The following is a 24,232-nucleotide window of genomic DNA, read 5'->3' as shown; positions in this document are numbered from 1 at the left end:
TCGACACTGGGGTTAGTCAGGTGCCAGGCTGGAAACATCCAGGCTGGGATCCTGTCAAAGGTTGAGGCACGTATTGAGGGTTCAGAGGGTCAGATGGTCAACTGACCAGTCCGGACCATGGAAGCCTCCAATGTGTGGCGTGGTCAGCGGACATGACGTCACCAAGTGGAACCTACGGTCCACACCGGAAACCATGCCGCAAGTGTCCCGAGCGCCCCGGCGGTGAGCGACCGCCGCCTCCTGGTGTCCCACGGTCCGTGAACGCAGCGCGACTCCCAGCCCGCCTGCGTGTTGAGGTGATCCATGGCAACAGAGGCGCAGCCGCCGCGCGCGCACCTCCAGTCTCCACACGCTGCTCGATGAAGCCGCAAGGCGCCGACCAGCCCCTCGCTCTCTGCGGCGTCCGTTGACTGAAGTCGGGACCAGCTGACGGCAGCCGCGACCCGCAGCGCCACCGACGGCCGCGGCGACATGCTCGCAGCCGCCGGAGCCTAACCCAGCCGCCGCCCCCCGGAGCCGCACAGCATGAGCCGCGCGAGCAGCGTTTGATTCCCGCTAGCCGCGACGCCGCTTCTCTCCCAGCCGCTCTCTCTCCGTCGAAGCTCCGCGCGCCAGCGTCGCCGTGAAGATGGCGACGGGCTCGGGCTCGGGCTCGGGCTGGCAGCCGCACTACTGCCCCGCCGCCGGGCCGGCCAGGTTCAGCTCACCCGCGCCCACCTTCCCGCCGGGCCTGGCCCTGGAATACTCGCAGGACCTGCACCTGAAGATGAGCAAGAAGATCGCCCAGCTGACCAAGGTAGGAGGCCGCTGGCCGGCCAGACTCCGCCGGGAAACCTGCCCGTTTAGCACCGCCACGCTCATTCGCGGTGGCGCGCCTCACTGTATGACAAGAAGAGCGATGTCATCCGAGAGTGCGGACAATTCTCCGTGGTTCGGCGTTGACTCAGAGTGTAGCGCGTTCTCGCCTCTCGTTTGTGGGTCGTTCGGAATCTGCAATGGCACGTCAGCGATTTGTCACGGGTCCTCACAAGAGCGGAGCCACCGCTGGTGTCTCGGGTCACCGAATGAAAAGGCACGTCTTATGGTTGCGTCCGCTCCGCAGAGAGACACGCCACATGGCAGCTGGAGATGACGGTGCGAGTGGTGGGTGTCCTGTCCATGTTACATGACAGTGGCCCCTGTTGTCGTTCCCTCCACTCGCTTCAGTCCAGCTGCCTGGGATGAGAGACGCGGAGATGTTCCGTGACCTCCAGTGAATCATCAGTGAGAAGTGAAGGGATGGTTCAGCCCCAGTGTCCCATGGACGGTTTCGCTTCTTCATGAGAACTTCAGTGGCTACTGCCACTGTCTTTTCTCTTGTCTCATGTGGACTGAGAACAGGTTGGAGTCGGCGTGTTTTCCACACCACACCAGAGCGAACCGAGCCTGGAGTTGGTGCAGACGCGTGTGGACTTGTGCTCTGGCTCAGCCCGTGAATCCATCACGTCCCAGTCGTCCAGCCCCACATTTATCCTCCCAGTCGTTCATCATCTCGAGCCTCGGTGGCATTTGGCTTCTCATGTCATCATGGTCTTCTGCAAATGTCAGGAGCGTCTCTGCTGTGTGTTCCAAGAGTGTGGAAGTGCCGCCTCTTCAGCGTGCAGTCCGATGCAGCATGTTCTTATGCCGTGCGTGTATTCCTCAGCGCCAGCATGTTCTCTGGCCAGCTGAAGTGAACTTCCAACCCTGTCACTTGGTCATCATTCTGATGCTCCCCGAGACACACTTCCTCGTGGCCATTTGAAGGCTCTGCTCTGCGTTCTGACACCTGGGCTTGGTTTGGCATAGTCCAGGATGGAGGGCGCCGTCAGATGGCCCAGCCCCAAGGTCTTCTGTACTGCTCAGCAAGTGTGGGGTCACGGCGTCAAATGGCCTGGGCAGCACGTTGGGACTCTGATCCTGATGGACGACAGAGCACATCGTACATCTCTCGTGGTCTTCCTTAACGCTGTGCCTTAGAAGGCCGAGTCCTGTTGGCCGACCGTGAGGGAGCGCTTCATGGTGACCGGAAGAGCTGGTCCCCCTCTGCGTCCTGCACCAAAAGCCTAACAAGGTAGTGACCTTCAAAGATCTGAGTACAATTGAGATCTAGTTGGAGAGCGAGCAGAGAGCTTTGTGCTCAGATAGGTCCCCAATAGTTGAGCGGGAGATTGTTGTCTTTCTATTCATTTGAGACTTGGAAGGTGCGTCCGGTTTTTGGCGCTCCACTCCAGTCATGTTGGAACGCCCACCTCCAGTTGCTTGACAGCCATATTGTTGTGGAGTGCTTCTGGTTGTCGGCTCCACCTGTGCGCCTTGACAGTCGGCCTCTCTGAGGGCCACGCCCCGCCACCACTCGCTAGCTGCCAGCGTTTGAGACAGACGGCTCGGTGGCTTCTGTCATGTGCTGACCATCGGTTTTCCTGGCCTTGTTGGTTGCAGCTTGGCAAGTCCCCTTTGTACTCTGTAGTCCACCTGGGATCAGATCCTCCAGGGTCACCGCCCATAAATGCCCTTTAGGTCTGGCTCGCCTTCAAAACCTTTGAACGCTTGGTGCTAGGAAGTCATGGCACTGCATCCATCACAAGCCTGACCTTTATCTTTAAATGTTCCCGACAACCCCGTCACCGCGAACACACGAGCATCGGCTCCCATGCATGTGGCGCCAGGTCCCAGCCCTGGATCTTATTTGTCTAATAACGCCGGCGGCCTTTTCCTCCCGCTGTCCAGTGTGTATGGGAATAAATAGGGAGCACAGAAGCACTCTCAGCAGTTTCCTGACACGTCCTGTTCCGCGTGACCCGTCCGGCCCGCTGTGTCTGAGGAGGCATCAAGATGTCGTCCGCGCTTCCATTGAGATGGCCTGACTCAGTGATGTGGCATGTCCCACAGCTTATGTCCTGAGATGTGGCGAGGTGGCACCTGAGAGTGACGTGGCGTGTTGAGCCCAGTCAGTGGGGCTGGGGCTGCTGTCGCCTTTCTCTTATCAAATCACTCATTTGGTTGTCAGCGCTGGAATTCAATGGAGTCTTCAGACACCCCTTGCATTTAGCCCCGGCCCCAGTTGCCCGGGCCTTTTCTCCTTCACAGCTGCATGAGTGATTGGTGTGAATGAGCGTGAGTGCAGGGATGGGCTCTACTCCTCACCTGGCTTCGCCCGAGGGGGAGGACGGGCGCTTCTGCTCCCAGTCTCTCCCGAGTCCAGCGGAGGGATGGCATCAGGATTCAGTGTCGGTGATCAAACCGCGGGTCAGTTGTTTTGGGGATGGTGCTGGTGTGTGGCTCCCAACAGACGTCCTGAGCGCTGCGCCGGAGCCAAGGCCTTGGTCCTGGGGCTTTTTTATTCGGCATTTAGCTGCGTCCGGATGGATTCTGGCATCCCGACGGCTCAATATGCATCTGCTAAGTCAGTGAGATGCTCATCGATTGCAATCCCCTCGAGGCTTTGAAATTCATCATTTGTGATGCGGCGCTTGTTTGCTGCCGCTCTTATTTCATTCGTCTGGCGGAAATGTAAAGTCCCACGCAGCTGCTCTGCACTTGATTGTGTACATCGGACTCGGCAGAGATGTTTTTTTCCTGAGCCTCCGTCAATAGTGATGTAAGGTTTTGGCACATTTCTGATGAATCGGGAACGCGCGGGTGCATGTAGGTCACGAGGCTTTTACCACAGTGGGGACTGAAGTGGGAAGCTGTCAGACTCCTGAGGAAGTGAGTCTTGGCATGGCAGGGAGATTAGAACACGTGTGTGTTTCATCAGCGACGCCTGACTGACTGACTTCAGCGTTTGAAGTCAGCACTCCACCTGAGAGCGACGCACAACGTCTGGCAGTGAGTGAGGGATGCTGAAAGAGTGGAAGACCGTGTGGTGTCTGGAAACCAACTCTGTTGTGCTGAGCTGTGGAGCAGATGCCATGTGTGGCCACCGGCGGGAGCAGCAGCACTTGCTAGTTTGCTCATCCAGTCAAGGTTCCAATTCATCCGGTTCCTTGTGACAGTTCCACCATCTTTTGGCTTTTAACTCGATGATGATGGATGAAGTTGATGCTCGCAGCGGAGCCTCTGCTTCAGCGACGTGAGCGCTTCATCAGTGTTGTGGCCGTGTGCGAATGGGAGGGGGCCGCGGGACGGTCCCATTCTCAGTGAAAAAGTCATGTCTCTCCTCTTTTCTGACCGCACACATTTGACACATCGAGTCAGTTTGGTCTTCTTCCTCTTCTTCGTCTGTTGGATTCCAAATATATTGTCAGATATTCACTACTCTAGTACTTGGGTTCACTGTACATGCAGCTGCGCCAACTCTCTGTCTTCATGAACCAGCACCATTTCACCTTATGACCACTGGACGGCAGCAAAACAAACGCTAAATCACGTCAAGTATGAAGGTCATGGTGTCATCGGAGTCAAAATCAATGCAAGAATTCACTAGAAAGATACTCACGTGCACCTGTGGAGTTTTACTGCGGCGAGTACACTGCTGTACGATGATGGATGGAAAGGTTTGGTGGCGGATTACACCATAGCGTGACCTCATCATGCGCTTTATCTTCCAGGTCCGAGGTTATTGATGTTTTCTTGCTGCATTCATCATCCGAACATCGTCAATCGTTCTTTTGTGCCGATTGAAGATTGAACGACCTCCTTCTAACACGCTACGGCGTGAGTTGTCTGTGCACGTGTGCGAGGCAAGACGTGCACAAACGTGCGAGTGTGTCGGATTGAAATGCCTGTGCACAGTAGTGCGTGGTGGAAGTGCGCTGACCTGCGATAGCCACCAGCGCCAGAGAGCAGGTGGTCGAAGCAGCACCACCAGGCTTGGAGAGTACGAGCGCCGCCTCCTGGAGAGCAAGGATGTGATGTTCTAGCTGATCCTCCATGTGTGATGTAATATTTATAATGGCATGCTGCGTGAGAGAAGTCAGATGGAGGTACGCTCCACTGCGCTGCGTTAACCAGGATTAACACAGCGCAAGGCAGGATGAATATCTTGACTCATCTGGAATTCCTTTATGGGTCAACCAACATGAATCATTTACAGTCAAGACCTTCATCTGTGTTCAGTATTCCATCCATATTTTAGTCCTGAACAATCCCTGCACAAGTGTTTACCAGCAGAGGCTTAGTCACTGTGAGACTGGGAGAAATCATGGCCGTGCCTTGACAACTGTCTGGCCGCCGTCGTCGGAGGAGCCTTCCATCAGGACCGTGTGGGAATCAAGCGCAGGACTGCGTGTGGCAGCAGGTCATTGCCCCGAGCATCGCACTGCGTCCACTGGCTTTCCTGAACTGTGACGCCATATGTTGCCCTGCGGAGCACCAGTCCATCCCTCTTATGTAAGGGATCATGTGACTCGTGAGGCCTGGCCACCTACCGTCATTCGTCCTTGCTCCAGTTCTGACGCCCAAGTGCCCGGAGCAGGCGCACATTTGGGCAAAATGTGATTGACGCTGTAATGTCCACAGAGACGGTTTGTTTGACTGGATCAGTGAGTCTCGGGTGCACGTGACACCCCAGGGTTTCTGGTGGTGGGACATGCATCTGTCGCCGCATGACTCGCTGTGAACCAGGATTAAGTACGACAGTGTTCTGGCTGAAGTCGACCTCATTTGCTGATTCATTCTTTTGTATCTTTCTGTCTGTTGTACCAAACTGGTTAATCCTCTTTAACTCCGTGACAGATGACGTGTTGAGGGTGCTCCCTGAGCTAATCTCTGACCTTCCCCCTCATGCCCGTGACCTTCCCCCTGCATGCCCGTGACCTTGCCCCTCATGCCCGTGACCTTCCCCCTGCATGCCCGTGACCTTCCCCCACATGCCCGTGACCTTGCCCCTCATGCCCGTGACCTTCCCCTGCTGCCACGCTCGGACAGTTCACAGCGATGACCAGGCAGACTGATGGCTCAGCATGTTGGTGCTGGACATGAAAGAATCCCTTTCAGCCCTCTAAACATACATTTGTCGGGAGGAAATCTGAGAGCTGACAAGAGTCTGCGACGAGGAGCACTGCTTATTAACCTCCACTGATTGTCACCATTCTTTGTCAGATTTCATTAAGATACGCCTCCACACGCCATATGTTGGCAGACTTCCACTGCAGCGAGACACACGCACGGGAAGAGACGGGGAGGCAGATAAGGAGAACGCTGTCCCGGACACTGAGCCACGCAGACACATGAGTCGGCCTCGGTGTTTGACCTTGGATGTGTCCTCTGGACGTGCCCGAGGCGCCTCACGGAGACTTGAGATGTTTGGGCAAACGGCGAGACTCGCAGCCACGCCAGCTCGTGACCGATTGTCGGCCACGTCTGGTTTGTTTGGCGAATGTTTTTGAGGAGTCGCTGACTTCCAGTTGGAGTTTGTCTGCAAACAGGCAGTTGAATTTACAAGCAGAGAGCTTGTTTCAGGGAGGATTCGGCTGACTGTAAAAGCTACGATGAGACGGCTCCTCCGACCTGTGACTGCTGCTAATGCCAGACTTCAGACCCAAACATCAGGCGTCATCACTGAACGGGAAGTTAATCCTTTGGCCGCCAGATGTTTGTCAATGAAACATCCAAGTTTGATATCACTGTTTACGCCGTATGCAGTGTATTTGCTCTGGCTGCTGTAGACATCATAGACTCTGCCCTCACCACTTTGCTGGAGTTAGTGGATCTTCTGTCCAGTCCCCTGAATGATGGAGCAGCACGAAAGGCTGCTCTGAGGGAGATGTCAGCACATTGTTTGCCTGAGTGGTTCAGGCCTCAGACGCTCTTCTCGTGCTCTTCACCAAGACAACACCTTGCTCTCCTCTCAACAGACCTTTCCATTCCCACTTTCATTCACTTGCTCTAAAACAACAGATGGAATGAGATGAGAAATGGATTCCACCGGGCACATCCAAGATGGCGGCCTCTCTCAGTCCTACCTGGAGTAGAGCTGCTTGTTTGCCTTCCTTTTGGAGGTCCTCAGATGGCCTGGCCCAGGTCCCATGGACCCTGCCGTGTGGACCCAGCATCCCAGACTGCCGTGTCTGGGCAGTGCTGGTGCTCTGCTGTGGTGCGCCTCTGGCCCCGCACAGTCCCTGGTGCTGGTTGATGTGGGCGCTCACACCGTAGCGCTTTCGTTCTGCCCTGACTCCTTCCTACGGCTGTGTGTGTGACAGAGACAGTTCCCACATCGTCATGCACTCGTTACTTCGATTATAGGCGTTTGTTCATGAGCCGATGACGCTGACCTCTGCCACTAATCCGCTGGTTTATAGTTCCATCTGTTTCAGGTAAGGTGACAGAAGTCTGGGCTTGTGTCGTGCAGATGTCCCTCCACCAAACCCTCAGTGTGGACAGCTGTTGATCAAGGGTTGGTTCCACTGTTTGTACTGCAGGGCCAATGAGTGCCAGCGCGGCGCTGTACGCGCCTTGTTGTGACGTGTACAGTGGAAGGTTGATAAAGTCTGACCGACTTGTCCTCGGCTGTTACCTTCCAGCAGGGTTTCCATCAACAACAACGGTGCCTCGCAGAGGAATAGCATATTAGCGCTCAAAACAAGGCAGTAGGAATGGTCCGGCGTGGACTTGGAAACATTGTGATGCTGGTGAAGGATCTTTATTTGTTGGGCCTGTTATATAATAAACAGATTTGCATAAAATCTCCAGCAGTCATTTCCTCCCAGGAGCGTTTGGACTTCCATGACGTGATTTTGACAGAACACCACTACAAGGTAGAAGCCTCTGCGTCTGACGTTCGAGCAGATGGGAATGTTTTGGCAGATCCTGTCCGTGCCGAGAATGATTTCGGAGGCGGAAATCTGTCTTCTCAGCAGCAGCGTGAAGACGGCACTAGCAGGGACCCCATTACACACCCGGGGTTAGAGGTCTTTTCATGGAGATTCAAGCGCCTGCCTGACTTTTTCACACTCAAACAAACGACACTGCGACACGCAACTGTCTCCTCAAGTATCTCCTTCAAAGCTGGTCCACTTTAAGCACAGGCCTGCTGTAAGGTGATGACAACCTCCTGAATTGTGTGTAACTGGTGTGTCAAACCCGTGCGAGTGTAGTGCATTGGGCATTAATTATCATAAGTCTGGGTCTCAGCTTCAGTTCGTTTCTATCAACGTCTTCAGTCACACCAAACACTGAAGGTAAAAATCTTAGCTGATCTGAACCGGCCTTTTAGCTGGGAGGGCGTCTTGTCGTCTGCAAACATGAAACAATGGACGTCTGATTCTCCACCGTAGCTTGGCCGCCAGATGCCACCATATACCAGCGTAATCTGGTGGCCAATCTACGGTGGAGAATCAGACGTCCATTGTTTCATGTTTGCCGACGGCAAGACGCCCTCCCAGCTAAAAGCCAAAAATCAGACCTTTTTGTTCACCTGTAACGCATTTTCTGAGGCGGGGAATGGGGGGCGCGGTCTCTTTGGTGGCTGGAAACCAGCGGCCGCTCAAAGTGAGTAGCCAAGTCGTGTTTAGAGTGAACATACCTTCTTCATCTCTATCAGCCTCAAAGCTTGCTGCAATTCATTTTGTTTGGTTCTTTGCTTCATCCATCCGCAAACCGTTTAGTTCCACACTACTGTTGGAGGAGCGTCTGTGTCCTCTGGCTGGTTGTAAATGTAGAACTTAAAAAACTGCTGACAGCCTAATCGCTTCCAAATGGTTCTTGAAATTATTTCTGGCTAAAGGAGGGAATGTTGCAGTCTGTTTTATTCTCAAGATCTTCTCACTTGTGCTATGTTTTTGCGTTCCTCTATGTGTGTGGCCGCTGCATGTGGGAGGGGTTGCCCAGTGAGTGACGTCTCTCCAGAAGGGAAGAGGTGCCCGGTGCGTGTCCAGCTCTGAATGTGCGCTTCTGTGCAGTTTGGCTGTGACAAAGTCCTAAACCAAGTCAGGCTCTGTCCCAGACTGGCCTCATCCCTGTCCCAGCTCCAGCCCACAACAGGACATCATACCCTGGAGTGCTGCTCCAGCACCGCCCCTGTGACACTCTGCCACGGTCCAGTGTGGAGACAGGAAAGGTTTCACACCTCAGTATGAAGAAGAAACAGTCAGTAAATGGAGCTAACGGGACACGTCTGCACACAGGGGCTGCGTTGTACACAATAACAAAGCGCCTCGTGGGTCAGCTGATCGGTCTGTGCACGTTCTGTTTGTTCCAGCTTTTTTCAGGGACATAAGCAAAAAAATCTTGAATTTTTTATTCGAACTCCGATTTGTTGGAAGTCAGGGACGTTGGAAAACCAAGGTTCCACTGTATTGGAGTGGTCTTTTGGTTTGGTTGGCGGTGGTTGAAGTCATTCAGTAGGCAGCACAGGTGAGAGTAGCTTGTGGCGCAGAAGGCTTTGCATGAAAGGTCAGAAATAATGGTCTGAAAAAGACCTTTTCCTTTTCTCAGGACCCGGTGGCCATGAATTAATTTGTAAAATGAGACAATGTGGATCAGATAATTGGACTTGAGGAGACCTAAACAAAGTGGACCAGAGAGGAGACATCCGTTGTGTCATGTTGAACTGATGAATGAGCCGCCACAGTCCCCCCTTTGAATTCTGTGTTGACGCTGTGAACCACAGCGTGCAGCACCTGTCGCCGATGAGATCTGTTCCATGTGGACAAGTGTGGAAACCCGGGTCAGTGTGGAGACCACAGTCTGGAGCACTCACCAGCTTTACGGTGACCGTAGGAAGAAGATGCAACCAGGAGAGACTCAGAGTAGCACCTCTAGTTGAGGTGTCTGTGGCTGTAGGAGTGGATGGGACGGCAAGCGATTCATCCATGGTGACCACAGTGAAGAACACCACTGAACCACCACGAGAGCGTCTCGGGCAGCCTGTTTACTTCTCTTCTCTTTCCTGTCTCTCCTTGTCTCTGTTTATCAGTCTGTCCTTCCCGCCAGCTAGAGGACGTCCAGCAGCAGAAGGATTGGCTCTGGCAGCGCTCGCTGTGTCTTCCCATTACAGATAAGATGAAACGGATCCCGACGGGGATATTGGGGCCTTTTTCAGAGCCAGAAACAGCAGGACCAACCAAACCGCTGTGTCAACCTGTGGTCTGCATCTTGAAAAATAGGGCTCTTTTGCTGGGGACGTGTCTTGGAGCTGTTGCCTCGTGACGTGCTCCTTTTGTCCTTATCTGGAGTGATAGTTGCAGGAAAGACCAGGTTGCTGCAGCTGTGATCTGTGATGACACTTGAGGAAGAGCAGCCAGCGTGGAGCCAACACTCATCCTTTCTCATCAGACATTTGAAAGGCCTCTATTGCATGTCACTCATTGAAAAGGATCTGACCTCTCAGTCTGCTGACACTCTGCGGGTCACGTCACACACAGGGGCTCCACGTGAGCGCACAGCGTCGCCATGACTCAGCATTTGGAAACTGCCCCGTCCTGTGGTGCTTTATGTGGAATCAATAACACTGCCTTTCCTCTGCTCCCCGCCTCATGTGTCGCGCTGGCTTTTCTGCTGTCCCCCGATGGCAAACTGGATCAGATGTTCGGTGGCAACCTGAACATCTGGGCCATCACTGAGATGATCACTGAGCATGGTGTGTCGGGTCATGGTTTGTGATATGTGAATCAATGGTGGTGCAGGTCCGTGGCACGGATTATGAAGGCTCACGAGCCGTGACTCAAAGCTTCCGCCAGGTGCAGGTTTCTGCTCCAACCTATCAAGTAGTTGAACCAATGAGGTTCCAGAGGGCTGGTCATGACCCTGGTGACCCTGTGGAGGAGGTGACTTTAGCTCCTCAGGTTTTTCATTGAAACTCTCCACATCCTGGAGTTAGAATGAGACGCTTCTTGAGACAGTTGAGTTTGTCGGCCATGTTTGAAGGTGCAACAGCTCTACATTGTAAAAACACAGACAGGTTTACCTTTGACTGGGTGGCGGATGACGAGTAACCCGCTGCAGAGACCTGCAGGAACGTTGCAGATGAATTGATCCTCTAAGTTGTCTATGTTGCTCGGGCTGGTGCGATGGCTCAGGAGTGTGCTCCTCTGCAGATTAGACAGGAGGTTGTCATGCGGAAAGAAGGCAGGTGACAGGTTCAAGAGAATTCTGCTATGCTTCAGTCTCTGGAGTTGTTCTTCTCCTTCTAGTGTCCAAATGGTCTTCAGCACACGCCCACCCGGTCACCTAGACAGGCCCAGTGAAGGGCTGCCAACCAGGCTTTGAGCTAGGATTTTGATTTTGAAACAAGGCGTCCGTAGCCCCTTCCCCTCCACGACACACCAGCATCGATGTTGTCCACTAACATAACTGTCTGTGTAAAGAAAGGAAAAAAGACGCAGTAAAGATATATTGGTACAAAAGTCATTTAGAACTTAACACCAAGCACATTGGGTCAAATATCATAAAAGCTGTCACAGTAACAAAGTGATGGTGCAGAAAAGGCCTGGGGGTCTGGAGGATGGGCCTCTCTCCTTCAGATAACTGAGCCTGACTCATTAAAACAATCATCATCACCCTGACTCCACGCTGCCTCCTCAACACTTTTGTTCACCTTCCTTCATATAGTGATGCAAGACAGGCGCAGAGTCGTATCAGCTGTGAGGCGGTGATGGTTTTCACACAGTTGAACAAGAAAACAATTCTGAGTCTTGTCTGTCTGGTCTGTTTCATTCTTCACCAGAGATTTGGTTTGGAAAATGTTTCATAGCCTTTCCATGAAAAAGGACTGCAACAAGTGTATATTTCTATATATGTTCACGCGTTGTTCGGCAAACGCTGCATGCCGTTCCCACAGGAGTGTCATGCGGCGCCATGTGGCTCGTCCGATGAAAAGACTTTCTGTTCCTTTTGTAAACAATTGTTTAAAGTTTTGAACTGACCTGGCGTCAGACAGCCAACTGATGGCGTCGCTCTTCCATGCCGCGTCGACCAGCGGAAATGTGAGTGTCGCGGCAGGCGAGATGTGACCGTCTCTGCCTCCCTCGCCAACATGGCTGCCTCTTTCCTGTCATGTTTGTCTGTCTGATGAGTGTCAGCTCTCCTGACCTCATCCGTACGTGGTTTGGAGTGTAGATCAGTGTTGGCAGCGTGGAGTGACGTTGCTGGACAGATTCAGCCTGAGCTTTGACGGTGGCGAGGCAGCATGAGGAGGTTGTGGAATGAGAGTAATTTCATTAGGACTCTGTGAAATGAGGTTAGCTTCGTGTGGAAGAGATTAATGCGAGCCGATCAACCTTCACAGCTGATAAAGATGGTGATGTGGCTTACATGGCATTGGAGTATTCCGTCTCTGAGCAGTATTTGCATAATCGCAGACTGGCACGAGATTGTCCCGGAGGCGACAAGTGCAAGGACGTGTTCGGTTCCTGTTGAAATGACCTTTGTTTGGCTAGAAAATCTCTTCTCTCCATGGAGCTCAGAGGTACAGGAAGAGAAGAATTGCACAACTTGGGTTTGGGCATGAACGAGTCACTCTGCCTAAGTGAGCTTGGCCCAGGGACTCAGGTGTGAGCATGTCTGTGTGCTGCAGTCTCACCTGGTCCCAGCCGCTGATGCGCCGGAGAGCATTGAGATCCATCCCTGGTGATGCGTGACAGTACGGTGACGCCGCTGAGCTCTTGTGTGCTCTTCACAGCATCCTCCTCGGCTCCAGCCGCCCATCAGTCCAGACGGCTCAGTGGAGTCGGCGGGAGGTACAAATGCAGTACAAGCTGCTTGTCCGAGTGTAGAATGAGATTCTTTGTCACTTCTTGTTTTGCAGTAAACACGACATGTGTCCAATCATCCGTGGAATTGCCGCTTATTACCACTTGTGCTGAGTGTTTTCCCAGCTCGTGCTGGTGTTCCATCAGTGGGCTTGTTTGTCAGTCCGCAGCTTCCTGTCCCCATCATTCCGACGGCCCGTCGCACGTGCAGTCATCCACTGGACAGACTCTCGGCTGTAATTTAAGGGGAGTGGTGGCCAAATCTGGGAGCAGTCCACAGTTCCACTTTTTCATCTACACAGTGAAGCGCCATCCTTGAGTTCTGAGTGTCAGCAGACGGTTCTGCTGCACGCGCTGCTGCGGGTCCCACACGGTTCCCTTGATTTGGGGACAGTTATTGGTCGCCCTCTCTATGGTCGAACACACCGCCCCCGACAGCAGGAGTGAGGTCACATGAAATATGGGGAATAATGGACATCGAGTGACATGAAAACGGGTATCGTGATAGAGCTCCAGCTGCACGTCTGCAGTTAAAGCTCACCCATGTTTGGAGCCACAGATGATGCGGATGCTGTGCTATTTGTGGACCTGACTGAAGCGTTGCTGCTCATCATCTTCATGTGGTTCTTCGGTCGGAGCCATCAAATATGCGGCGCAGCCTGGTGCTTCCCAAAATGTCTCCTTGTTTTGGCTAAATAGGTTGCTCTCCTTCCCACTGAGTCTGAAGTGTAAGAAATGATGCGATCACACAGAGACGCGCGCCGACACACACAAAACAGAGGCTGCAGGCTGCGAGTGTGAGAGACACTGATGCCACTGCTAATGGAAGAGAGAGGCAGCGTGCACCGAGCTATTCTTGGCGCTTGCCTCACTCGTACGTCTAAGCCCACATGCTAACGCTTGGAAGCCATGTTTCCCAACATCATCTCTGTGCACAGTAGATGTGGGCAGAACAGTGGTGCAGTGGTTAGCACCGCTGCCTCAGCAAGAAGGTTCAGGGTTCAAATCTGGAGCGTGCGTGTTCAGTGGAAGAGAACTAGTGACTGAGGAATCTTTCATCTATTCTGCATAGCTGCGGTGGGTACTGCGCCACCTGTAGAAGGCTCTGAAGAGCAAATGCAGTGAGAGGTCAAAGGTCAGTCTCTACTGAAGCCTTCGCTGGAGCCAGGTGTTGAGTCCCCGAGGACCACTGGTGTCATAGCAGGAGGAAAGTGTGGTGGTGGCACTGCTGATGTCTTGCTCCTAACCACGAAAGGGAGCACCTTCACCAGGGGCTGCTTGGTGAGAAGTGCCATAAAGATCTGCAGTCATGATGCTCTTAATGCTCCTTTTGTGATATGATCTGGAGATGGCTCCCCAAATCACCCACTATGCCTTTTAATAGAGCAGCGCTTCATTTAGTCCCATTCAGCGTTGGCCCGGGGACACCCGCCCGTGGCCACCAACACGTCCTCCTGCCTCGCCGACTGACCCTGCTGCTGATGGACGGTGGTGGATCCCGCTCCAACCTTATCAAGCGCCCTCTGCTGAGTCAGAGCGCTGCTTCCACCGCGCTTTGTTTTACAGCGTCGCTCTTCTGACCAAGCGGAGGTAAATCTTGGCGTTCTGGCTGGCGACCGCGCGTGCGCTTGCTGCAGTCGCTGGCTGGCAGGTGATGGAGTGCTCCTCATCAATCTGCAGCTGTGGACACGTCCACACACAGCAAACACGGCAGCCGAGGTCAGCTCAGATCAACTCCTCATGGCCGTAAACAAGGCGCACCGCTGCGTGAGGCCTCCAGGTCGGGGCTTGTGGCTGTGGCGGTCAGAGCGGGACAGCCGCAGGACAGCGGTCCCCACCCGCCGACACACACACGAGCCACACCGACAGACTTGTTTCTGCAGAAGCCATTACTGCTACATGTTTTCAATTCTGAGCCACTGGCGCGGAATGCAATCGGAAGGACCAAAGCACTTCACCATCACGGTGCGTCTGTTTCACTGTCTGAGACTCAACTTTGTCACTTTGATGCTGGCGCTTCAACGATTCTGCTGTTGTCAATTCACCCTCAGTCGAACAGACTCTGACTTTAGCCTGACTTTTTCATCATCTTGGCTCTGTTGAGAGTTGGGCCGCTGCGGTGGAATATTCACTCTCCGAGTGTTCTGCCCTATATTTTTTCAATTGGCCAAGTCATTGGTTAGACGACATGTCTACTATATGACGGCGGCACCAAGAACAAGAGATGACATTTCATTTCAAAGAGTTAGGAAAAATACAAGTCAAAACAATCCGGTATTTATGGCCAGGTCCAAGAAAGCGGGCGCACGTCCGTGATATTGATGCTCAGAATGCCGTTTGTTAGCTGGGCTGCTTGCTCAGGACCCCGTGATGGCGTTGTATGGGAACCGTATCCACTCCATGTCTGTGATGATTTGCATGAAGGATAAACACTCCGTTTCACTGAGGCTGCGGACACATAAGACGTATGGGTGAGCCCTTAGGTAGCGACCGGTGCCCGCCGTGGCAGAGAGAGCGAGAGACTTGTGAGCTGCTGGTGACTCATCTGACCTGATTCCGAACAGAAGCGGCAACAGACGCTGCAACGACGGCATGAGACGAACACGCATGGCCTGTGTGCTAGCATAGGCAGTGTCCTCCGGTGGAACCTGTTTGACGCTGATTCACCAGCTTTGTTCTTTCAAAACAAGGAAAACGGAAGCCCAGGGATTTCAGCATGTTTTTGTCTTTGGCTGTGAAAGCAGGTCTGAGAATAGATGAGCAGCTGTTGCTCTCTGCAGAGCAGCGAGGGCCTTGTCAGCAGAGCTTCGCTGCGCAATAATTGGCAATATTCACACGCCAACAAACAATTAGCAGCTTTGGATTCTTGCTTCACTGATGTTGATGCTTCTGCTTCAACAGCTGCTTTGGAGCCTTCTTTTTCTATCTGGCAACAAGTGATCTCATTCATTCATTCGTTCTCCTGAGCTCGAGCATCAGAAGCCTCAGAAGCTCTCAGGGAAGAAATCCAAACCTCACTTGGGCTCGCTGAAGCCCCTGTCACTTCTGTGCTGAGTCTTTATGTTGTCGTGACCCGTGCAGCGAGGTTTCACGTTGTATCACGATCCCAGTGGCAAACTTTTTGTCATATCATGTGGGGATGCACCGATTGATCAGTGGCAGTGTGGCCCTTTATCAGGTCATCATGATCGGCCAATCAACAAAGAAATGTAAGCCGTTTTATTTTAGTATGATGCTATGTATATTTATACATGATGAGAAGATGATCAGACGGAGCAAGACACTCAAGTCTCCGTGCCAAAGTCAAGAGCTACCTCGAGGCTAACGGACCAAAGCTAACTCAAGCTAACCGCTGCAGAAGCCAATGCTAATGGAGGTTTTTTTGGACGAGCAGTTCTGTTGTTGAAGACCAGAGATGCGCTGTCAGCTGCTGCCCTCAGAGATACTCATTGGTGGCTGAGTCAGGTGATGAGGCAACGTTCCGATATTTAACAGGTGAAGTTTACATTGTGGGTTTGATCTGTTCATTCTTCTTCTTGACCAGGGAGCGCGAGGGGCAGATGTTTTTATGCAGCAGCTGAACTGGTCACAGCGTGAATGTGAAGAGCGAGGCCACCTCAGCAGTCTCACCACACATGTCACAGCAGCCGAAGGGGAGGCAGAGACGCGCGAAAAGGCTGCTGGTGAGAGCGACACACAGAAGGTGGCACGGCAGAAAGCAGGATGGAGCTGGCAGGCTGAAGCGCCAAAGCCCTGGCATGGATTCACGGTGGAGCAGCGTGAGGAACGAGGGGAGTTTGAAAAGTGCTTGGTGTGCGTTTTGCATGGACCCTCAGTGGCCGGATGCTCTCAGAGGGAAGAGCAGTGTCGTCCCAGAGCAAACAGGAGGCGCTGAAAAGAGAAATATGCAGCCACTTGGAAAACCAGGAATTCTTTCTCCTGCTGGTCCTATTTAGATCAGCAATTGAGATTTTGAGTCACGTGCCCCAGCTCCAGCACCGCCCACACCTGCTCTGGGATCGGTCGACCCACAAAGCTGTCTGTTTTTACCTCCATTACAGTCTGGCGGTCTCCCTTCGCTTGAGTCCTCTGACGGTTGTTTACCATTGAAACTCCTGTCTGGGTAATGGAGATGTAGAAGAACCCTCATTGCTAATTGTGGTCAAGCGGTGGACGGTCAGACTGTCACCTCGCACTAACGTTAACAGGCCGCTGCTGCTCTGGTCTCCATCTTCTCTCTCAGTGTGTCGGTCCAAATGCTGCCGGGTGTGGATGTGTTTCGCGTGTCAGCCTGCTGCTGGTCCTACTTAGATGTTGGGGTGGGACCGATACTCCACTTCAGGCATGCTGCTGTTTGCAGCGGACACTAACAATAGCTTCGTCAAAGACAACGGATGGAGATGTTGTTCATTAGGGATGCTCTGATCGACCGCTCACCGATCGTGATCGGCTGATTCCGGTGTGACCGGTGAATGCCGATCACTACCTGTCATTGCCGATCACAACAATGGATCAGGCGTGACAGCCGGCGCTCTGATGAAGCCCCGCGGGTCGTGATGCGTCTGCTCCTCGCTGCTCACTCAGTAGCAGCCGCGAAGCAGCTGTCTGCTGTGGAGCTTCTTTCAAGCTGTCATTTAAGGTTTGCATCCTGCGGCACATGCATGATAAAATGTGCGTTAAAATTAAATATGCCATTTCAAGCTCCAGCACTTGATGGAGCACGGAGAGTTTTCCGGGCTCATGAAAGTGAGAGCGCTGGTTCCTCAGCAGCGGGCTGTTGAGGCCCTGCTAACGCTTAGCTACACCCACCGGTTCGAGCATGACACTCAGCTTATTTCCGGAGAAATGATCATTCATTTCACTGAGCTAGGTGAGCAGCGGAGTCAGCAGCAGCGGAGTCAGGGGCAGCGTTCGTCAGTCGCGAGTCAGAAAACGTCCAGAGTGGAAACTTTCTGCCATTCACCAAACTGCGACGTCGCACATCAAATGAAATGTTTTTCAGTCGTCCTTTTGACAGAAGAGTTGCTGCATTCTGCAAGGTTTTCCCCCTATTTTTATCTTCTTGAAGAGGTGTATAAAAACGTGTCTGAATGAAAATGATTTGTTGGTTCATGTTTTCACATCATGTACACAGAAGATCACATCATTTGGATTCTAAAGTCAATCCATGTGATCGGTGGTGATTCTGGCTGATTGGTATCGGTGATGGGCTGCTAAAACCCTGAGCATCCCGACTGTTCCTTTTTCACCAGCCCGTGTTCACCAGCGCATTCGCCTGATATCGGTTGATGTCAGTGGATGGCTTGTCTTCTCTCCTGGATTTAGTGCGGGGTGTTTGCTGTTGTTTGAAGCCAAATGTCGACGTTCAGATTTTTGAGAAGACAGTGCGCTCTAGAGTCCATCGACTGTTTTGGTTCCCTGCTAATCTCTTCCAGGGTCAGACTGAAACACCCACTTGATTCAGGCCCTTGAGTTTGGAAGTGTACTGTCTCCTGCGGCCCCCGCGTCTCTCCTGGTGAGGTCCTGCCTCTTTGTTTTGTGTCATTTGGCTGTTGGCTTGTGTTCCGCTTTATAGCTGTTGGGCTGAGCGACTGGCACCACACGGAACAGGAGGCGCTGTAGATGACCTGATGTTTCCATCAGTTGAATACCTACTCTTTTTCAGTCATCCCATCCACCGCTCCAGCCCCAGTGTCGGAGGCCCTTCCTGAGGACACAGTGACAGCTGTTGAAACACCGATGCAGCGCCGCTCCGGCCATTAAAGCGGAGCTGCGCTCACTGTCCATCGCCTCTGCTGACACTTGGGATTCTGCTGGAACATGGCAGACGCCTCTGCAGATATGAACGTGCCGTGCATGATTGGTGCTGATCGCTGCGGGCCATGCCTCCTGGTGATCCCGGTGGTGGGCTGATAGCTGCCTGCCAGCCAGCCATTGAACTACAGGCTTGCATCAGAGAGAGTTCAGCCGCTGCCTGTCTGCTCTCCTCCGTACTCTTCTGTCACCTCTGTCAACTGCCCTCTCCTGAAGAGGCAGCGGTGGCCGGTTGCCATGGCAACCCCTGCGTTAAGCCCTGCCACTCCGTTGATGTGTGTGTTGTGAGGTGCACTGTTTAAATGTCCTCCTCGTCTCCTCAGCTGTCAGTGCAGCATGTAATTACAGTTTACCCACTCAGTTTCGACATATAGTTCTGAAGTGTGTTTGCACCTGTGAAGACTGATTTTTCCAGCTGACTTCAAGTCTGTTGCCAGTGCTTATCCAAGATTAGGTCGTGGGGGCAGCAGCCAAAGCAGATAGAGGCTTCCTACAGCTCTTCCCGGGGAAGGCAGAGGAGGGCAACTGAGAGGCCTGCTGTCCCGGGTCTGCCCCAGGGCCTCCTCCCAGTGGAGCGCCTCATTGGTCCTGGAGGTTCTGGCAGCACGCCCGAGCCTCCTCAGCTGCCTTGTCTTGAGGTGCAGTGGTTCTCTTTCCAGTAAAACAGCCGTTGACTAAGACATGGCTTCTTCACTTCATTCAAGTAATAGAACAGATTTTTACTCCTTCATTTGTGATCAACAACCATATTTGAACAAACCTAAACCTTGTGAAATGACATGAGACCATGTGATCATCGTTATGAAAAAGTCCAGCCAGCAGCAGAAGCTGGTGCAAGTCATGTTCATCTCATTTACTAAAGAAAGAAAAAATCTATGCTTGATCCAAACGGTTGAAACAATTGGAAAAACTGAATACAAGTCTGAATAAAATAAATATGATCTCTGAATATCATGAAATAAAACAAATGTATAAGTAGATATAAGCATCAACTGCTTCAACAGGTGCTTTCATGAACAGTGTGTACTGTTGTGGGCGCCATCATGTTCTTTATTGTTTTTTTTCTTCTCCATAGTTGGTAACTATCACAGATTTGCAGCTGTCAAGTCAGTTCAGTGACTCTCTACCGTGGTCACTGGTCACACACAAGTGCTTGAAACTGAGCGACTCACGGCCCCGAGGCGTGACACGAAACACCTGTGGCGGCCCTCCAGGGGGCGCTCTACGGTTAAGAATCTCTGGACCATGAAGCGCTGCTCTCCAAGTGTCCGATCTAGAGGATATGACATCACATTTCTCCTTTCTTCATGTTGCCTTTCAACAAGGCAAATGGGATTTAGCGTTTCTCGCTCCCCTCTTCTGTGAAAGAAAGATAATGCCGTCTCATCAGTTTTATCTGGGCTGAGCCGTGACACTTGTCATCTGCTTCCAGGAGCCTCTGTGTTTTTATCTGCCCGGCTTTATTGCAAATATGCCAGATTAGCGCCAAGAGCGATTGTGCGACCGCCGCTGCTATTGTAGCGGGATCCTCCTTGGCATTATGAGAAGATGGCTCCCATTTACAGCAGGTGAATGGGCTGCCTCCGCTGTGCGCCGTGCAGAGGCCCACGCGCTCCGACTCTTCCGCGTCGCTAGCTTCACGTCGCGAGGCTGCGGGAATGAACGTTTGAGCCGATCCAGTTTTCACTTGGTCTTTACTGAAACATCCAAGTTAACACTGGTCGGTGGTTCACGGTTCTAGTCGATTATTTAAAAACAGTCTTGCTCAAAGGTTTAAGAAGGCTTTTACTTGACTGCATATGACTGCGTCAGTCAAGTCGTCTCTCTTCTGCGGGTCGAGACTGGCTGTGGGATTATAGCACGTCAGGAGGAGGGGAAAGAACGGCCTTGAGAAATCCGTCAGTCCGTCCACAAAAGCAGCTTTTAGTGTCGGCGAGGTCGAGAGATGGTGTCCGAGAGTCTGTGTGCCGGCGGTTGCTTGATCGATCCACTGATCTGAAGGAACCGGCTCGTGTGTCTTCTCTTGGAGCAGCGCCGGCTCTCCTCTGGGTCTCCTCCGGTTGACTGGACTCTCTCCAGCAGAGAGTGTGGTCCAGTCGAGAGCTCCACCTCCATTTGTAAAATCTCAGCCATATCTTTCTTTACCAGCCGGAGCACAACGCCAGCAGCTTATCCACAATAAGCTTGAACCTGACTGAGCCCAATATTCATAGTATGCAGTTACTGGAATACAAGACTTTCATCTTTGTCAGCGTGGAGTCACTTGTTTCTCTGTGCGTCTGAATCTTCCGGCGTGGCTCAGCAACAGCCCGGGTGGGCCGCGGAATCTCCCTCTTCTTCGCCTCAGAATAGGAAAGTCGCCTGAGGCTGTGTTTTTAGTTTCCATGCAGGCAGCTAATTAGACCTGGAGATCTAAGCCAGAGACGTGTAGAGGTTAAACAAAGATTTGAGGAGAAGTGTTGCGCTTTGGCTTTGAACTGCAGGCCTGAGTGTGCGGCCTGGCCGTGAGGGATCCTCAAAGAAGCCAGCGGCACCTTCAGGAGGAGCTTGACTGGACAGGTGTGATTGAGTCCAACTGGACTCCTGACCTTACTCGTAATGCTGAACCGGAGGTGACAGTCCACCTTCTGTGATCGCACCCCTTATTTATTTATGGTTTGCTGTGAGGCTATTTCAAGTTGATAGGTTTGGTATCCAGAGGAGCGCTTCATACAAAATCTAAAGTTGAAGTAGAAGGCACCTGAGAAGCCAGGTCCGACCCGTCAGTTCATCTCCGTCCTTCCTAAAAACAGAAACCCTGCTCGCTGTCCGGGGCAGGCCCAGTCGAGCGGGAGCCCGGATACATGCTGCAGCCCAGATTCTTGGCGGATGGAGATGGAAATGGTTGTAAAGTGAAGCGAGAGTGGGCCAAGTGCAACTGAGCGCTGCAACATCTGCATCAATTTATTATCCACTTATGCCTGGTCTTTTCTCCCGATGGTGCCGCGCCACTGTCGGGGACGAACAATTTATTCATTTAGCGTCCAAATTAAAAAGCGACAGAGTCACTGCCTGGTCTAATGAAGAGGCCAGTTCCCTGTACGTGCTGCTGGCGACTGCCGCGCCCAAATACAGAGCCAGTGTGAGCTGAGGTCTGGTTATATTTGGAAGCTCAACGTGCCAGTGAAGCTTCCCTTCAAAGAGAATGATACAACACTTCCATCAGTCTCCGTGCTGAACGTCTCTTGTTCAATTCTGGTGCAGGCTGAAGACGTCAAAATCGATGCCGCTGTCCTCGAGAAGCGGCTCTGTGCTCGGCCCAATAACGTAACAGACATTCAACGAACAAGCCGACGGAAACTCGTCAAATCCTCAGCGAAGCGGGACGCGGCCCTCTGCAGCTCGCTGCCAGAGCAGTAGGGGAAACATAAAAGAGCGGCGAGCCGACCAGAGATGAGAGGCTAAACGTGCGTGGGCGTGTGCGTGGGAAGGCCTGCGGTGCGGGGAATCAGATGGAGAAGGCCACAACTCTCCTTCCTCCACCAACCCGGCTGGAAACGTCCCTGGAGCTTTTTCTCTCCAGTGTAAGAAAGTCTTGTCTGGTGTTGTGGTATCTGCGGAGACAGGAGGGACGCTGGGAGGGAATTAGAGCTGAGAAGCCAGTGGAAGCTGGGGAAACACAAGCGCGTGTGTGTGTGTGTGTGTGTGTGCGCGTCGGTTGACAGCTTTAGGTTTTATTGCCAGACTAATGTTGATGGTCGATAACCTGGAATGATCTCTGAGGCATCTTTTAGTTGGAGAACACCGAGCTCCTGCCGACACAGTTCTGATGGCTGGAACTGCACGTGTTACTCAGAGAGCCATGTCTAGCTTTACTACCAGCCTTTGATAGTAGCGCTCAAAACACCTCCATCTGCCAGTTCCCGCGGTGACGTCACCACAGGATCGGACAGTGGAGGGACAGCCGTTTTTAAATTGGCCCTTGCTGCCAATAACAGCACGGTGAACCTGTGTTTGACCTCCGTCCAAAACCAAGCAGAGGTTTCCTGCTAACGCCTGGCTGCATGTGTGGCAGGGTGTGAGTGGTCGTCCTGTCACAGACGAGGGTTCTGTCCAGACCGCCCCCCTTGTCCCGCCCCGACAGACTCCAGGCACCTGGATCCTTTGAAGGGAATAAATGTCCTCAGACTTGAGCGTGGCAAGCTCATTGTCAAGGATCTGGTGATGCCTCCTAAAATGTCATCTCGCCGTAGGTGGTGGTGATTTTGTAGTACAACTACTTAAAAACTACTGCTGTGGTGCTCAGTAGAGTTTGTAGGCCCGGCAACAGCAGCATGGCTTGTCTGAATGCGACGTGACAGCCACCTTACTGCACCGTTGCAGACTAGAAGATCAGGTCCTTTTCTAGCCTTCAATTGCACGGACTGCAGGAGCGCAGAGAGGGATGAATGGAGTGTCTCACGCGAAGACTCATGGTGGCTGGCATCAATATTGGCTGCCTCCTGCCAAAGTGTGGAGCGTCTGTCTGCAGAGCTCGGGTTGCTGATGTCTCTTTTCGCTTCCCTCCATGGTTGGCTTGGCCAGGCTTTTGAATCTAAAGATTGTTGCGCTGCTGGAAACCCATGCTCCTGTGACGACACCTGACCTTCACAGGTTTGATTCGCGCCTCCCGTCAGCATGTGACTCCTTAAAGTTGTGCCAAGTGTAGACATTAAGAATGGAGCTGAAGAAGACACGATGACCTCTGGAGGAATTCAAGTTGTGTTTTTATTTGCCTGCAAGCGAGCAAAGTGTCTCTCCGGGAACAGCTGAATATGTATGAGCACATTTCATTCAAGATAATAGTGCCAGTGCCCTTTTTTAGACGTGGCAATATTTGTCACTGCCTCCGTGCTTATGGATGCTTGAGATGAGTGGGGTGAAGCATCACGGTGCGGCTGTGCAGGAAGGAGCCGGGACTGTTCACAGGCCAGATGAGGAGAGCAGCGCCGAGGTTCTTCTTCACCTGAGCCACGTGCCTGGAATACTCCACACCAAATGCATCTTAATCAGATCCTCCACCAGCTCACTTTCAACACGAGGGAGCTGCGCACTCTCCAAGCTTCCGCTGGCAGCCACCGCTCGTCCTCATGGGGCCACATGAAAGATTGGAGTGCGGAGTGAGCTTGAAATGTAGACATCATGAGGAGTTGAAAGAGGAGAAGTGTCATGGTGTGTGTACAACAAGGATCATGATTTATCTTCAACAAAGATGACTGTCCAAAACTGTGCTGTGAGAGGAGGATCGGGTCATGGGGCAGGTCCTGTTTGGGGTTGGACAGACCAGCGGGAGGCGTTTCCAAGGCACAATGGAGTGAACGGAGGAGGAGGAGGAGGAGGAACTGGAGAAAAGAGGAACGGACCTGAAAAAACTCCGGGGAGCAATGGACAGAGATGAGGGGAGGAGAAGAAGAGAGTGCTGGCCGTGTAGCAGGAGGGAAAGGCAGGTTTTATGGGACTGCAGTGGTGTTTGGAGTGAGAAGAGTTGGAGACGAGATCAGAAACGAGTCTATCACAGGGACAAGTTTGGTGACAAAGTTAGGGAGGACAGATGGTTGGTAGAGAGCAGAGACTGGCTTGGACCGAGCCTTACTGTCGGATGGGGAATGAAAGCACAACTCGAGATGATGGGAAGTCTTTTCTGAGCAGCTTTGATCCCTGCTGGTGGCAAAATAAGTGCAGCGATGATTCAAGAGCTTGTTCCAGAAGATAAAAACAGCTACAGCCAACTTAACTTTGCAAGACTCAGT

At 52.5% G+C, this 24,232-nt stretch overlaps 1 protein-coding gene across 3 annotated transcripts in view; it reads left to right on the top strand.

Annotated features, from left to right (window-relative positions):
- The first annotated feature begins 247 nt into the window (after positions 1-247).
- Positions 248-24,232, top strand: part of fam184ab (family with sequence similarity 184 member Ab) — a 60,749-nt gene continuing 36,764 nt past the window's right edge. For 2 of the 3 annotated variants that reach the window (XM_053880230.1, XM_053880228.1), the window contains exon 1: positions 248-796. In XM_053880230.1, coding sequence (XP_053736205.1) covers positions 629-796 — 168 coding nt within the window. In that variant the 5' untranslated portion in view covers positions 248-628. The remainder of the gene's footprint in view (positions 797-24,232) is intronic. The other variant, XM_053880231.1, reaches the window with a different exon arrangement.

The sequence above is a fragment of the Synchiropus splendidus genome, chromosome 12 (genome assembly GCF_027744825.2).
Source record: "Synchiropus splendidus isolate RoL2022-P1 chromosome 12, RoL_Sspl_1.0, whole genome shotgun sequence".
In the NCBI taxonomy this organism is placed as follows: Eukaryota; Metazoa; Chordata; class Actinopteri; order Syngnathiformes; family Callionymidae; genus Synchiropus; species Synchiropus splendidus.
Note: the sequence above shows the minus strand (reverse complement) of the source record. Positions and strands in the feature narration are given on the sequence as shown.